We start from the raw sequence: 17,669 nt of genomic DNA on the forward strand, positions 1-17,669 counted from the left end.
ACAATAAACCAAACTTTTTCAGGTCCAAAGTTCCCTCCTGATATCTTGCCTGATATGTTTTGATTTTTCTAGATTTTACACTAGGGAACAGTGGTGATTCTTTTGTGGTGTAACCTAACACCTCTGTTTAACTCAAATGTTGTGGAATAATATAAATAAGAAGCTTTAACTGTAGTTTGCCGTATATAAAACAAAATGACAGTTTCGTCTATTGTTTTCTGCTATTTTGTTGCAAAATATTCAGCTGTTTAAAATATAGCCTCACAACAAATAAAATTCAGCTGTCACATGTGTTAGTGAAGACATTACTTCACAGAGCAGAATATTGTTGAGTACTGATAATACACTTACAGTACAAGTATTTAGTTTTTTCCACATTTGTTCTTCAAAGGGATTACTTATATTCTTCATGACTGCAACAAACCCCTGAGTCCTATTTTGAGAACACTGCACAGGTTTCAAGAGAAACTGGCAACAAAAAACACATGGAAGTGGTTTGGGAAGCAGACCGGGTTGGACTGGATTGACTAGAATTGACTTTAAGAGACAGAGCTTAAAATAGGTCCAGCTGAACTAGTTTGCCACACTTTGCCTGCATGTGAAACATGAGCCAAGGTTTGCAACATAAGAGCCAGGTGCATTGTAACAGGTGGGCGAGCCAACATTAAGATAAAACACACGGAGTGCGGAGTGCTTAATGTATGTTGGAATTTTACATCATCTGTATGGCTTCTGTGCTGATATAGAAAACCCAAAGTTATTCATACCCCTGGCAGATAGTATTTTAATGTTAGTAGTAGCAGAGGAAATGTTAACATTGTATGGGGTTAAGACTTTGGATTAATACATAAATTCTTGAATCTGTTAAAGACTCTGTAGAGGGAGCTAAACATTAGGGGGATGGCAAAGATGCTGTCCAACTTTGAAAACTTGTCACCAAAGATAAGTCATCAAAATACCAGTAGAAGTATGCAAGACAGTGGTGGATCAGTAAAGATTTTTTTTACTCATTATCAAGAATGCCAGTTTTTTTGGAAACAAAATCTGATCATTTTTATCATAATCGATGCTGCTTTTACATTATCGCTTGAGAGCTGTCTGTTTCATTTTTACCACAAACAAACGTACTGAGTTAATAAGTTTTTTTTTTTTTTTGCCAAATCTCCCACAGGAAGGAATAATGTTTACCTTAACTAGATGTCACAATACTAGTTGAGGCAATACCAGCAGAATAGTGTTTATATTTATTGTTGTCACCATTTGCTTCAACCTCAGCATCCACCTTGGCATCAATCATGGGTTCTGGATCATCAGAGTCAAGTTCTGGCTTAAACAGTTAAGGAAAAAGCCTGTGTAGCTGAAATCCATGTCGGAAAGTCTCTACTGTCTCTTTTCCATCAAAGTCTTTACTGGAGCCAATTAATCAACTTGAAAATAGCTTATTTGTTTTGCAAATACATCTCTGGCCAGTTACTTTAAGACCAATTCACCTCCCCTTCAAAATATTGCACCACATGAATCTATTGCCTATGATTAACCAGATGAGGGGTGAGCAGTGGTAAAGTACTGTATATTGTTGTAAATTTGAAAAAAAGGTCTAGGCCTCCCATTCTGGGGTCAGAACCGTGAATCCAACGAAGGACTGAGAATGAGAAACGAAGAAAGAATGCAGTGCAGCTCTGCTACTGTCTCTCAGAGTGTGATGGTTTACTGCACTCACCTCTCCTTCTGGCTGCTGAAGAATGTCTCCTGCCCTCGTTGCCAGATACCAGGGGGCGTTATCAGCCCTGCCTTGCTCTTTCCACAGTAATGAGCTGAGACGCAGTATTATCTGTTTACGATAAGGATATTAATAACACTGTGCTTTAGTTATGCTCTGGGTCCTCTGCAGGGTGAATTTGTTAAGAGTTCTTTTTAACTAAGACAAGACTCAAGCAGTATTGGGCCAATGTAATCAGTTTTTCTTTCCTACTTTAAATGGTCACAGTTTTATAAAAACTTGAGATCTTTGTTTACATTGTTCCAATCAAAAGTATACATACCAAACTATACATAGAGATACATTAATTTTGGTCTTTAAATTCTAATTTTACTCCTTTTTCCAGTTATAATTATTCATAAACAAGAATTGGGTACACAACTTTTACAATAATTATTTCGAATCCCCACATGGTCTAAAAGTATACATATAGGCTTTTATATTTACATACACCCCTACAATTTTTGATTTTTCTGGCATGTCTGGTAAAAAATTTGACTATTCTGCTACTACTAATTGTGTGCATTCATTTAACCAGTTTTCCTACCATAGACATTTGAGCTTACTTTTACAGGATTAAGATCGGGGGGTTTTGAAGAAAACTTTTAATGTCATTATGGTTCATCAGATCTACAACCAAATTTCATGTGTGATTTTATGTTTGTCGAGTTTGAATCCGTAGTTTTGTCAAATTTTTAACCATCTAACCATCTATCTTAAAGGAAATCAGTTAAAACCTCCAAAAACAACCAAGAAAACACCAAGGCTCAAACTTATGCTATACACTGGAAACTGCTGGAACACTGGTGTCATCAGGAGTGAGAAAGTTATGACCAAGAAAGGTGCAGCAAATTGACACCATAAAACTGAAATTTGCAGCCACCCACATGAACAAGAGAAATGGCTTCTAGAAAAATGAGGCAGAAAATATGTTTAGATGTGTCAAGATGAAGCTTTTAGACCTAAGAACACTGCATCATCTGTCAAGGGTCTGTTTCAGTACCAGTGGTACAGGTATATTACACTTAGAGGAAGTAATAATGAAGGGGGACTACCTCAAAATTTTCAAACTTTCCAGAAAATTAACAGCCAGATATCTAACAGGACAACAATCCCAAACACACACATAAAACGGTTATGAAAAGAAGAAACTAGCTAATGTTATGCTTCTAGAATGGTTTTCATGGAACATGGACCACAACCATATTAAAAATGTAGGGATTAGAATTAGGTCAGAAACTTGTTGATGGCCACAAAAGGTGTGTGGTCAAGGTACAACTTGCTGATTTAACCAGAATTTAGAGGGGTGTATGTATATATTTGTGTTTTCATGTATTATTAATTCATGTATAATTAATTCTAACTTGTGAAAACATTAAAATGCTCTATAATCATTCCTCTCTTGAAAGGAAGAAATGTTCAAATGCATAAAAAAGACAAAAACAAGTATGGCATGCATGCTGATAATAAGTGTAATATTTTTCCAACCACACCTTTAACTTGACTTTATTTAAACAATAATTAACTTTACTGGGGCATGAACAACAAGTCAAACAGCATAGCTGCAAATGTTGCAGCCCCTCATACCCGATGAGCCACAGGCGGGGACAAGCTTCTTTAGATCTTGTCTGTTTAATGCCTCTCCATAACATTGCTGCTGTGCTGCCATGTTAGATGCTTCCATAAATTAGTTGTTGTAGTTTTTTGTGGTTGAAAGCATTCTGCTGTTGGTGCAAAGTTTATAAAAAGGAAAATAATGATTTTTGTAGCTTTGACAGAGACAACCTAAAAATAATGACATGATCCAGCTTTTGTGTAGAAGTTGACAGTACCTGCCAACACCTTCGGCTCGTAAAAATCATCGTATCCTTGTGCAGCTAGAGCAAAAAACACTTTTGTAAGGGTTCCATGTATTTCTACCTACAAGATCCCAGATCTTGTAATTACTAAATTGGAAATAAAGTTCTTTATAACAAGTTACTATAAAACAAAGTGCATTTCTGGAAAATTCTGGTTATAAGTGGAGGAACAAATTGGAGTCAGAAGCAAATACTGGTACATTGCTGAGGAGTTCACTGGTTAATTTCACCCATTGACTGCCTTAAGGTCATTATCTTTGTTTTTAAGAGCAATGGTTCTAGTGGGAGTTGTGATATAAAGGGAAAAGGTTGTGGGTTCAAAAATCACAGGTGTCATGGTCAGCTGAAAGGTCAAACCAGTGCCTTTTTCTCTTTGTAATGTAGTGTCCTTTTTTCTGTCCCCTTTTCTCTCGTTTTTGCCCTCCCTCCAGTGTCTATATGGCTGCTACGTCCACTCCTCCATCATCCCCACCTTCCACCGCAGGTGCTACTGGCTCCTCCAGGTAAGGACTCCTCTTCTTCTCCTGTATGGTTCACCCTGCTTTATTTAACTCCCAGACTCTCCCTCCCCTATCCACAAAAAAAGAATTGAATTAGACAGAGGATATCAGTTTCTATTAAGCCGAAGCGTTTACCTTTGACAGCCAGCAGGCAGACATCAACTTATTCCTCCTCCACCTACCCCTTTCTTCCTTCCCTTTTCCCTCCCTGGCCACCATTTCCCTTATCTTTCCCAGTCATTCACTTTTCTGATGGCGTTGCCCATACAAGTCGTCCAGCAGCACGGTATCTCAGTCTGCTAAAAGCTTTGCCATCTCCCCTGCCTAACAGCTGCAGTGATGGGCAGTAAAAGCCTGATGGAAAAGCTTCCCTGTACAATACAGTGTGTTTATTGTTGGTCGTCAAGTCTGCAGCTTGAGAGTGGTTGTAAATAGCAGTCCTTTGATCACCTCCCCAATACATCTCATCGTTCTTCCCTTTGCATGGCAGCCATTACAGTTCGAGGGTGCGTGATACAGTCAGTGACACACAGTTTTAAGAGAGTGTAAGCACATACATCGAGAATAGGAGTTTATGAAGCCAATGGGTCTTCCAGACTTTAGATGTCTTTATAATGCCTTGCAAGAGTGTTAATACCCCTTGAACTTTTTTTTCATTTTGTTACATTACAATCACCAACTTCAATGTATTTTATTGGGACTTTATGTCATAGACCTACACAACACAAAGAGCTGCACATTGCTTTGAATGCTAGTCATCATCTCAATATCAATGCACAAGATTGCAACAGGAAATGATTACTTAGATGGAATATATTGCTGACTATTATATTTTAAAGGCTATGAATTCACTTTGTACTTGTTCGTAATATATTTGGCAAGCTGCATGCACTCTTTCTGCTATTTGCTACACCTAATATAAAGTATCATTCCCTGTTATGTTAAAGCTTTGCAGTAATAGGAATAAAGTGATAATAGCAAAAAAGAAAAAAGAACAGTGAGGGGAAATGTGGTTTAATTGCAAACAATATTTCAAGTGCAATATTTAACAATTGTACAATTTCATTTTTTCCTAATATCTCTCATACATGGTTTTATGTGTTTTTACAACAAAATATTTGAAAAGTGTAGTGTACATTTGTATTTGCTGGAGCCCTGTACAATCTATTATCCAAAAATGGAAAGAGCTTAAAAACAGCAAACATACTAACACATGACTGCCCACCTAATCTGACACATTTCAGGTCCACATTTCAGGTAGGAAAATCTGTTGACAGTGTAGCAAAAAAAAATGGTAATTGTTAACAGAAAAACACAAAATGTTTTGCTTGCATTTTTCCAGCAGTCTTGAAGGGGACACAGCAAGCTTGCCAAGGTTGTTGGGAAGATGGAAGGAGTTTAATGCACAGCAGTCTTTAACAAAAACCTGAAGCTCCAAAACGTGACACTGGGGCAGAAGTTCACCTTCCAGCAGAAATGGCTAAACATACAGCCAGGGTTACAATGGAATGGCTTAAATAAAAGTATATGTGTTAGAATGGCCCAGTTTAAGTCCCGACCTAAATCTACTTAGATATTTGTGTCAAGATTTAAGAATCGATTTACACTTCTGAATGGGCAAGATTTTCAGGCACCACACATGAAAGGCTGACACAGACAAATGCTCATTTATAATTGCCCTTCCTGTTGCCAATTTTGCACCATGTTTAGTTGATTTGTCACATAGCTGGCTGAATACTTTGGCAGTGTTTCATAGATACTGTATGTCTAGAGATATATTTGCAACACATCCTAGATCAAGAAATAACCTCATGCATGGGGCTGAATAAATTAGGATTTCTACACAATTCAAGATAAATATTCTCAATGTAAAATTGCAAAGAAGTAAGGAATTTCAATATCAATGTTTCAGCAATTCATAAAAGATTCAGAGGACCCTGGGAAATCTTGATACACAAGGGAAAAGCTAAAAAAATCAGGACAACAATGCTGAATGGTGGTGATTTCCTCGCCTTCAGGCAGCACTGCATTAAAAAGGGACCTGATTTTGTTGTGAAAATTACAGCACTGGCTGAGGAACACAGGTTTTCACAGAAAAATGATTTGTTGCTGCTTTTACAAATAGTAAAACTACTATTCAGACTAAAAGAGGGCAAATGATCAAAATCTTATAATAGTATTTGTGTGAATTGGAAACAAAACACTTTTTCTCATGCCTCATTATAGGTTTCTTGATGAAAAAATAGTTTTGTTCCAAATGTTTGGTGTTTTCTTGTGATAACTAAAATGTATACGATATAAATGTAAATTAATATGATAAAAATGATTAAAAATGAAATACATGTATTTGTTTTAAATTTATGTTAAATTAATTCATAATAATTCATTTTGTTGTTTATTCAAAATATGATTTGATATAAAAATATTTTAAAGGAAAATGACAAAAGAAAAAAACCCACATTATCCCTAAACAATAATCAGATTAATAACAGCATTCTTACACCAGACCAAACTTTATAAAAAAACATATTTTTATTTCTCTTTTATGCTCTGTTTGGTCCCCTACCAAGATTTTCTTATTTCAGCATTCAAAGCTAATTATGTAGTTTTCTTTCTTATACATAAGTCCCATGATTATGCTTACAGGATGTTATTAAACAAGTAATTTGGTTTTATTTATTAGGAGACAGTTTATACGGTGTATTAAGAGATCTTAGAAAGAAAATATTATGTTTTTTTTTCATTCTCTTGAACCTCTTCCTGTATAATTAAATGGTCTGCATTCGTATAGCTATTTATCAAGTCCCAGGACTCCAAAGCGCTACACAATACAATCAGTCATCCACTCATTCATACACACATTCACACAATGAAAGTGGCACTTTCAGCAAAGTTTCAGCAAAGTTTTGTTCATGTTTCTACCATATAAAGTTTTGACCATTCATTGCAAAATAGCTCAAACTGTCAAATTAGATTAAAATGTGGGTCTTGCCACACAAATCATACAAGGTTTTACCTGCAAGAAGGTAAACATTCCATTGTAAAGTTTTTCCTAAGCCTCTAACAGGTTCTCTTTAAGTGTTGACATGTATTTAGCTCTACCCCTCTCCCCTTTAAGTTCAACCAACTTCCCTGTCCCTGCTGAAAATATTGCATCCCCACAGCATGATACTGCCTCTAAGATGTTTTATAATGTGTCCAAGGTGATGTGTAGTCTTCAGATTTCTGACACATGCAACATTTGTAGGCGTGTAGACTAAAACGTTTAATTTTGGTGTCACCTGACCTGGCCACTTACACATGGGTGTTTGTGGTTAAAATCTGATCAAATGTAAGAAAAGTTCAAAGGATATCAATACGTCACCAAAGCATTGTAAACTCCAAATCCAGTTCTTACCATCCAAATTTTCAAACACCTTTCTCCTCATTAAAGATATGCAATTGTCTGTGATAAAATATTTTCATGATTACTGGAGAAGCATGACTGAAGCAGTTTCACAGTGAGCAAAGTCAAAGTTTTGCTTTGCACGAGCTCTGCACAGGGATATTCAGGCATTCAAGAAAACATGGGTATACCATGTGCAACAAGTGCTGGGGTCACACTGGGTCACTGAGCACAACCTTAATATTCAGCACACACACATGCACACACAGTCATCAAACTTTAAGAAGCGCACTCAACTATTTTTACACTACCATACAGCATCAGATAGAAACTGCTTAGAAAATCCTTGGTCTTTGCCTCTTTCACTGGTCAGCCAATCTTACTATGCATCCCCCAAGGCTATGTGCTGCTGCAAATGTGTAACTAACATATCCATTCATTTAAAGTGAAAAGTAACCTCTGCTGCCAAATAAAATCTAAAAAAAAAAGCTTTTACTTTGGTGTATTGCCTTTTAGGAAAGCCAGACTTTCAGGCTATGTGTATCAGACCATCCACCCAGGGACAACAAAACACAGTAGTTTTAGTACTGGAGGTGCAGATTTCTGCAGCTGGAGACCTCTACGACTGTCCTCACTAGTCAGTGCCAGTCAGCTCAGCTACGGTCTCCTTCTCACTTGCTCCCTCTCTTTTTCCACATTCCTCCGAGCTCTGAACCCACTCTGTGCCTAAGTCCCTGTGTACCGCTTGCTGTGTCCATATGAGATTTGCAGGCAGTAGTCTGTCAACATCAGAGAGGCAAGGAGACTGGAGCTCCCAGAGCGGCAACAGGGAAAGGTCAGTAGTGAGTGAAAAATGTAAATATTCAGCCATCCAGCAGCCACAGTCACAGAGAGAAAGGGATGAAAATAACTCCTATTACACAGCACCAACAGGGAGGGAATGCAGAGGACAGAGAGGGTAGAAGCAGACTTTGAATGGGATAGTCAAACTGACTTAACTTTCTAAAAGTTGGGCTGGAAAAATCACAAAGCAAGGAGAGTTTGGAAGGTAGATTTTAAAGACTGAAGCAGTATGTAAAATGGAAGGAACAGCACAGACAGAGGGAAGTTAGTAAAAGGTATTCTATGAAACACGGGAGGGGTGGTTAACCAGGGGTGTGTGTGCCTCTTTATCCACTCCTTATCCACTCTTTATTGAGTCAAAGCCTGGGTAATGAGACAGGGGACAGGAATAAAGACCTGTGAGGGGGGTCTTCTCTCAGCCCATTCATTTTCTTTTGTTCTTTTAACCTCACTCTCAATCTGCTCATCCCCACCCTCACCACTTTCACCTCCACCTCCCGATGGTATTAGACCCCTTCAGAATGTCTGGCCCATGACTATGGCTCGAAAAAAACAAAAAACACTGGAGTTACCCAGGTCTGCAAACAATGAACCCAAATTTCTGCTAAGACGCAGAACTGTGCAGAATGGCCTGTGCAGTTTTTCTATTAAATAAAATATGATAAAAGGATCTGCCACCATACTTGATAAAAAACTATTATAAAACAAATCCTAATATGACATATACTCATTTAATATTTGTAAAATTACAGCTGCAATCTGCATAAACAGTAACTTTAATGAGCAACATTTAACAGCAATTGATAAAAAAAAATTCACTTCACTTTCACTTTAATAACTCAATTTAAAAAGACAAACTCTTTGTGTACAAAGACCTATTACACAGAGAGAAATCTTTCAAGGGTTTATTTCTGTTAATTTTTGATGATTAAGGTTTACAACTATTGGAAACCTCAAATTGTGTTATTACAAAAATATAAACACCAATAAAAGGGAATTTATAATACAGAAATGTATTGTTATAGCTAGGTTGTTGCAGTCAGTCACTGACACCCTCCACAAGGAGCATAAACCACAAGGTCATTTGTTAAAGAAGATGGCTGTTCAGAGGGCTGCATCCAATCATTTTAGAAAAGTATGAAGAAAGTTGTGTGGAAGGAAAAAAGCTTAGTAGAATAGGGTGCTCAAACAATGGAGATAGCAGTAGCCTTTCGTGGATTCTGAAGCAAGACCAAGTGTCTGAATGAGATTAAGAAGGCTTGGACTGCAGCTGGAGTCCATAAGCCACCACACACAGACATATCCAGGATATGTGCTGGTACTGTAACACTCCTTGTGTATACCCATCCCTGAACCAGAGCCAACATCAGATGCGTCCTTTATGGATTTTGTTTGATCTTTTCAGTGAAAACTAAAATTTTTTATTCCTTTTAAAAAACAAAGTCCCAGAGTCTTGAGGAATTGTAAAGAGGCACACAATCCTTTTGCCACAGCTCACTGATGCAGTAATTTATGCAAAAGAAACCCTGGACAAATACTGACTGCATATACGGTACAATACATGAATATGCTTTTCAGTAGGCTGGTATTTGATATTAAAAATTATTCTTTAACAGGCACTATGTCATATTAAAAGCTGACTTTTGGATTTCCGTTAGCTGTAAGCCGTAATCATCAAAATTAACAGAAATAAATGCTTAAACAACTGTGTAAACTTCCTTGTAAGTTTAAATGTTTTAATTGATATTAATGAGACAGTGACTTTTAGATGATATTGTAATTTATTGAGATTCCACATAAAGAAAAAAATCTGTATGTCCAGGTGCTACTGTTGTAGCTGTCCCTTTCTCTTGTTTGACTCTCTTGAATGTAATTTCCCGCTTGTGGCTCTCCATCAAATCAGACAGCTGAGTTTTGTGCTGGCCCGTGGGGCTACGAAGGTGGGGGATAATTATGATATTATTACAGAGGGTGTCTGAGGGAAAACTTCATTTGTCCTGCCGCCTGACTCGAACACAGAGAGGGGTCAATAGTCTCTCCCTGCTTTTCCCACTTTTAAAAGGGAAGAGAGAGGAATGAGATAATGAAATGACTCGTAAGGCAGGAGGGAATGCTGACGACCTTGTTTCTTCAGAGCTATCACTTTCTACCTCTTACCCCTCGCAGCTTAGGCCACTTTGCTCTAGTCTCTGTCTCATATGAATACATTATTAATACCATCATTCACCGCAGTTACATTTTTCCTATTACATTAGTCCTTCGGACTATAATGACTTTGGAACTACTTGAATTAGTGTTATGTTGGAAAATTACTTGTCACTGTTTTCCCCCTATCATTTTAGCACTATTAGACAGTATTTCAGCTATTTTAATTTATAGACTAATTCAAAGGTTAGTTAACTGGACAGGCAGATTGATAACTTTGGAATTAAGGAGATTCCTTAGCACTTTAAACTGAGCTGTGCTGTCCATGGTGCTGAAATATTGTGCACTTTTTTCCCCTTCTTTTTTTTTCTTTCCTTTCTTTAACCGTTAGGCAGTATTACTTTATCAAACTACCTGAAGCCAGTGCAGTCAGCAGATCATGTTCAGGGACCAACACGTGTGCCCATCATGCTACACACCTCGGCTCTAGTAAAGACAGAGACCTCTTTCGTCTGGCTAATTGAATGAGAAATGTTGAGAAGCTGCTTTGCTGTGCGGGTCCATCGTTAAGGTGCGCAGGCAGGATATCCACAGCAGCCCGTGCCTGCAGGCTAAAGACAGACAGTAGGATATTTTATATATATCAAAGGCCCCTATTCTTTCAGCTCAGTTGAGTTGCCTCTGTGCTGATTGCTGGAAGACAGGTGCCTGACTCAGAACGGTTCAGGTGATGTGCGATGACGGAGCAGAGCTGTCAGGTCCAGATGCATATCAGATGCGTCCAGACTATGCAAGGCAACATAATGAATATTTCACAGAGATAAATCATGGATGAGGCCGAGCACCATTCTGTTGATTTCACTGAGAGGATAGAGAGTCAATAAAGCCTGGTGAGGTTTTGACTGGCTGTCTGCAACCTCAGGGCAAACGGAGGCTGTAGAAAAATAATTGCCTTCAGCTATGCAGGCTGTTGTTTGTATCAAATGGAAATGCACCTCGACGGAGTAGGAGTTCAGATTTATAGTGTATGACTTTGACTTTAGCCGACATTACTGTTAAATTAAGAACCTCAGAGATGGACTGAGCAAGAACAGGTGGCAGCACACACATTGGGAGTGTGTGTTTGCCTACCTGTCAGTGTCTGCATATACTTGTCTGTGTGTATCAGACTTTGGAGCTCTATTGCTGCACTACGGTGTGAGACCAAGGAGGCTCTCAGCCTCATGCTGCTTTTGGCATCCCCTTCTCTCTACCATGAGGAGAACAGCTGTTTCAGGAGCATGTTGGGGTGTGAGCCATGTCCCTGTGCCTCCACTGTCTCCGTCTTTCCTTATGTGCCATCGCGCAAACATTAACCCTCTCCATCCACTATATTTTTTAAGTTTTTTTTTCCTTCTCTTAGCACTTTTGAAAAAGTTAGATTAGTTTTAAGTTGGTGTCTACACAAAACAGTGACTTTGGGGCTTCTATCCTCAAAAAGAAAAAAACAAAAGGTCACTCTCCTGCTTAATTACAAGCAACCCAGCTGATGCGCCCTCTTTCGGTACAATGAAAAAAAGAAAACTTGAGCAAACCTCTGGAGGCACACTGAGCCTTCTCTCTTTGTGGCAGCCTGATCTGTTCCTTAGTGCCCACGACCTTTTCTGTGGGCTCATTGCCTGGCCCACCAGCACGGCCAATTATCACAAATCCCCCGCCGCATTTGTCTTGCCATTTTCCCTCTGCAGCCAAGGAGGCATGCGTGGCCAAAGGCTCGTGCAGCCTGCTAACCGGCCTTGGTCCAGATGGAGACAAAGAGTCCCACAACAGGTATGTGGTGCTTAAATAATTCAGTTCTCCTGAAAGGTTAAGACTCTGCCAGTAAGGCGAATTGACAATTTATCCTGCTCCAGAGTCCTGCACCCGCTTTCAAAAAGAGCAGCCATCGACATGTTTACATTGTGTAACTTCAATATTGTTATTGACACAAATACTTTACATGATATTCATCTTTGTTTTCTGTTTACTAGCAAGATCAAATGATCGCAGTCTGGCCCAGAGCTGAAATCATGTGTCTGAGATTTCATCTGCTGTAAAAGTAAAAAACAAATTATTTTGTCCATATTGAAGATATATAAATGCAGTTGTTAGGATTATGAATCTGAGAATATTATTTAATATTAATATTTTATCAAATAATATTTCGGTCTGTTAAGGGTTGTCCTGTGAATACCAGCCCCATTACGGCGATGGTATTAGGACAAAATAGAAAGGTGTGAGACGGGCTCTGACATTATTGAACAGCATAAACTCTGCACACATATGGAATGAATTCACACAATTTCTTAAAATACAAGAATTTATTAACAAAAATAAGTCAACTCAAAGTCAAACATATCTCAATCAACAAACTCTTTACTATGCTAAAACAATCCAACTAAACTACCTAGCAGAATTAAAGAATAAGGAAGACTAATGGGCTATGTACAATATAAACAACTTGATTAAAGATGATTGAAAACCATGACCAAAAGAATGATGCAACATTACCATTCAATGTTATTTATGTTTGAGAACCAAGGATTATCTTAAAGAATCTGGAAGTGAAGTTAAGTTAGTCTTAGAACCAACATAAGCAATAATCAGCAAATGTTTAGACAACCATTCACAATGCAAGATCAGATAAAATATTATTTATTAAAGTAATGTTTTAAAGAATGATCTGCTGAATAAAACCAACCTTCTGGATGACTAATTCTCAACGGTGTCTCATTAGCTGCCTTTATTTATTAAAATAATATTTGAAGAAATATTATTATGGGAATATTTTGGAAAAGAGCCAAACCTTTCTGGAGAAATGGGGCTTAATGGTGTTTACTTAGTTATCAAATTTTGTAAAATGATGTTAGGGACACATTATTTACTGGATTGAAAACTAACCTTTCTGGGTAAATATTATTTAGCAGCAAGCACGTGTCCTTAGCTGTTAGCAGTTGAAGCTAACAAAGGAGGCTGATAGCTTAACACCAGAATCAAACACACCTTTAAAAATACCGTCAATAAAAGGGTTAAAATGCATAAGCGCAGGTAGGCACGTTATGATCAATCTTCTGGGTTAAAATCACCCCTTTAAATAAAGTTTGTCTTAACTTTAAAAACACACCAACACAGAACACAAACTGAACATGTGTGGTGCACATAGCCTGCTAGCACCAAGATAGCAAAATTCAACACAAACAAAACCAAACTTCATAAAATGAAAATCGTTTAGATCATTAATCTTTCTCTATTACTTCTATCTCTCTGCCCAAAACCTAACCTTGTATGAACCATGCTGAGGAGTTGTCCGGGCAACGATGAAGTTTGAGGAGAGCTCCGTGAACGAAGCGTTTAGCTGCCAGCTAACCTCTGGAGCAGTGGCTTGGCGGCCCGTTGTGTCCGCTGACCACACTGCACGTTAAACTGCCGTAATGCGGTCTCCGTTGTCCTTCCTTGGGAAACTGCTGCACTCGGCGTCGTGCTGGGAACTCTCTGGAAACAGTTTGCTTCTGCAGATCTCAGAGAGAACAGTCAAGCAATGCTTGTACCTTGATTATCCCGTTCATGAATGAAAATCACCGGATATGCAGACAGTGATTTATTTCTACTTATCTTGTGCATATGATCGCATGATCTTATGACACCCTTGGATCCAGTTGAAGAGTTTATGTCTTTTTGCCAGCAAAGAGACATTAGGGCGCTGCCTCCTCCTATCCCGATGATCACCGGCATGCAAGAGGTCGGACCATTGGAAAGGGGGTGATTTATGCTGCCAGCGGCATCATGGGAAGTTTGCTGCTACAGTTTGCTTGGCTGTGCCGGATGTAGGTTAATGCAATTTATTTTGAAAGTTCCAGAAACGTTTGTACCGGAGTTTAATGTTGAAATCCATGGCAGTGGTCCCAACATTGTGCCTTACAATAATATTAACTTTTATACATTTTGTTAGTTTATTTTATTGAAATAATTGAAATAAATTATTATTTGTGAAGTGGAAAGTAAGTGATACATGGTTTTTAAATTTTTTTACAGATAAAAGACTGAAAAGTGTGGGATGCATCTTTATTCAGTACCCTTTCGCCAATGCTTTTTAGAACTACCATTTGCTACAGTTACAGCTGCAACTATTTTGGGGTATGTCTCTACCAGCTTTGCATGTCTGGAGACTAACATTTCTGCTCATTCTTAAGCTCATTTGGATTCTATGTAAAGTGTTTGCGAGGAGCAGTTTTTAATCTTTTGTGCTGTTTTAACACATAAACATATTTTAACCTAAACCATTCCATTGTAGCTCTGGCTTTGTCTATATCCATGCTATTGTATGGAGGTAAAATTGTCTCAATATTATTCAATCACATAAAAAAAATAATCTCAATCAAAAAAAAACCTAATCTCAATCAAAAAAATAAATTGTGGTCAAAACTTTTGGAATATTCAATCAAAAAATATTAATCTCAATCAAAACATATTAAGTAGTGATCAAAACTTTCAGAGTTGTAACAATTTATTTTTTTTAATGGAATATTTTAGTTTGGGGAGAAAAAAAAATTGTTTGAAAAAACCTTTTTTGATTAAAATGACAAATTTTTTCTCATGAAGAGAAAAAGGTTATTTGCAAAACATAAACTTTTATTTGCGCATGTCAAAAATCTTTGGTTACGACTCTCGCTCTTTTGGTTTTGATGCCCTCTGTTTTTGGTTGAACTCAAAGAATTTTGAGTGTTGGGAACATGAACATCCTGGGCGGGGCCTAAAGACAAATGCTGTAAGACGTTTCCCTATTGGTTAGCGTTGACTAAAGCGGCTGCTCGAACTGCAGGGATTGTACAGAAGAAAACTGCGGTTAAGTGAGCCGACAGTCAGAAATACGCGGTCACGCCAGCCGACACAGCTCTCTCTTAAAGATTAGCGTAGCGCATACAAGGTGCATTACGGTAATTGAGCATAAAGGACCCCGATCCTGGCAACTATTGAGAAAATAAGAGGAAAACAGAAAGGTAACCTACAGAACATTTATATTAATTACATTTTTACAACTTTCACATTCATGTTTTATGTAAAATAATAAATATTTAATATTTTACTGTACAGTTTTGGAGAAATACCTTGTCAAAGTACCTCAAAATGCTTAACCAGCATATGCTTTTGCCTAACTTTGAGGAATTTATTTCTCCAAAACCATGAGAGGTGACAACACAATCTCTTCAGATTTTATTAGAGGGTTATCTATATTATAACCAGAATTAATATTTCATAATTTTATTGTAAAGGTTTGGAGAAATACACAACTACTCCAAGTGTAGTATAAAACAGAGTCCATGTCAGGCAGGCGGCATCCCATAATCCTGTGTGCTGTCCTCACCACCCGTGATACTTCCTTCCTCTCCTGTGCAGTTCCCTCACCACACTGTCATGCTGAGACACAGAGTGCTTTCCACCGTGGCCCTGTAGACATTTGTAAGCAGCTGAGGAGAGAGAACAGTCTGTTTTCATGTCCTGATGAAGAAGAGCTGTTGTTGTACCTTCTTCAACAGGCGAGGGGCGTTTCCAGTCCAGGAGAGGTCAGAGGAGATCTGGATGCTCTTGCACTTTAAGCTGTCCAGACCACTTCCCACAGGACCTCATCGACCTCACCAAAAAGAAGCATTTGTCGTACTTTGTTGGGGTAGTTGTGTATTTCTCCAGAAATCTACAGTGAAATTATGAAATACTGGAAACGCCCCTCGCCTGTTGAAGAAGGTACAACAACAGCTCTTCTTCATCAGGACATGAAAACAGACTGTTCTCTCTCCTCAGCTGCTTACAAATGTCTACAGGGCCACGGTGGAAAGAACTCTGTGTCTCAGCATGACAGTGTGGTGAGGGAACTGCACAGGAGAGGAAAGAAGTATCACGGGTGGTGAGGACAGCACACAGGATTATGGGATGCCGTCTGCCCGACATGGACTCTGTTTTATACTACACTTGGGGTAGTTGTGTATTTCTCCAAACCTTTACAATAAAATTAGGAAATATTAATTTTGGTTATAATATAGATAACCCTCTAATAAAATCTGAAGAGATTGTGTTGTCACCTCTCATGGTTTTGGAGAAATAAATTCCTGAAAGTGGGACAAATGCATATAATGGTTGAGCATTTTGAGGTACTTTGACAAGATATTTCTCCAAAACTGTACAGTAAAATATTAAATATTTATTATTTTACATAAAACATGAATGTGAAAGTTGTAAAAATGTAATTAATATAAATGTTCTGTAGGTTCCTTTTCTGTTTTCCTCTTATTTCCTCAACCATTGCCAGGATAGGGGTCCTTTCTTCTCCATTACTGTAATGCACCTTGTATGCACTACGCTAATCTTTAAGAGAGAGCTGTGTCGGCTGGCGTGACCGCGTATTTCTGACTGTTGGCTCACTTAACCGCAGTTTTCTTCTGTACAATCCCTGCAGTTCGAGCAGCCGCTTTAGTCAACGCTAACCAATAGGGAAACGTCTTACAGCGTTTGTCTTTAGGCTCCGCCCAGGATGTTCATGTTCCCAGCACTCAAAATTCTTTGAGTTCAACCAAAAACAGAGAGGACATGTTCATAAGGTATACCAAAGTGTTCAAAATTAAATAAATAAATGAAACATTATGAAATCTACATCAATAAATAATAGATAATAATTTAATGTGACAGTGAAATTGTGAAATAAAATCTGGCTTTTTGAAAGAAAAGCTGACTTTAAAAAAATGACATTTTGAAATAAAAAACAGCTGGAATTACATAAAAATAGCCTCAATAAATTTGAATTATTAGGTTAAAATGTTATATGAAAATTATTTTATATTATAAAGCTGATGAGCTGAGAATTTATGTCACATTATATGTTTATCTATTATTTATTGACGTAGATACATATTTCATAATGTTCTCGTACTCGTCGTCTTCCGCTTATCCGGGACCGGATTGCGGGGGCAGCAGACTCAGCAGAGACGCCCAGACGTCCCTCTCTCCAGCCACCTCCTCCAGCTCCACCGGGGGGAGCCCAAGGCTTTCCCAGGCCAGCCGAGAGACATGGTCCCTCCAGCGTGTCCTGGGCTGTCCCCAGAGCCTCCTCCCGGTGGGACGTGCCTGGAACACCTCCCGAGGAAGGCGTCCAGGAGGCATCCGGTATAGAT

General features: G+C 38.3%; 1 protein-coding gene across 6 annotated transcripts in view; it reads left to right on the top strand.

Moving 5' to 3' along the window:
- The window catches only part of camta1a (calmodulin binding transcription activator 1a), a 492,714-nt gene that overhangs the window by 384,460 nt on the left and 90,585 nt on the right, over positions 1-17,669 (top strand). For all 6 annotated transcript variants that reach the window (XM_047362441.1, XM_047362449.1, XM_047362482.1 and 3 more), the window contains one exon: positions 4,050-4,121. In XM_047362441.1, coding sequence (XP_047218397.1) covers positions 4,050-4,121 — 72 coding nt within the window. The remainder of the gene's footprint in view (positions 1-4,049; positions 4,122-17,669) is intronic.

This window comes from Girardinichthys multiradiatus, chromosome 1, assembly GCF_021462225.1.
Source record: "Girardinichthys multiradiatus isolate DD_20200921_A chromosome 1, DD_fGirMul_XY1, whole genome shotgun sequence".
Lineage (NCBI taxonomy): Eukaryota > Metazoa > Chordata > Actinopteri > Cyprinodontiformes > Goodeidae > Girardinichthys > Girardinichthys multiradiatus.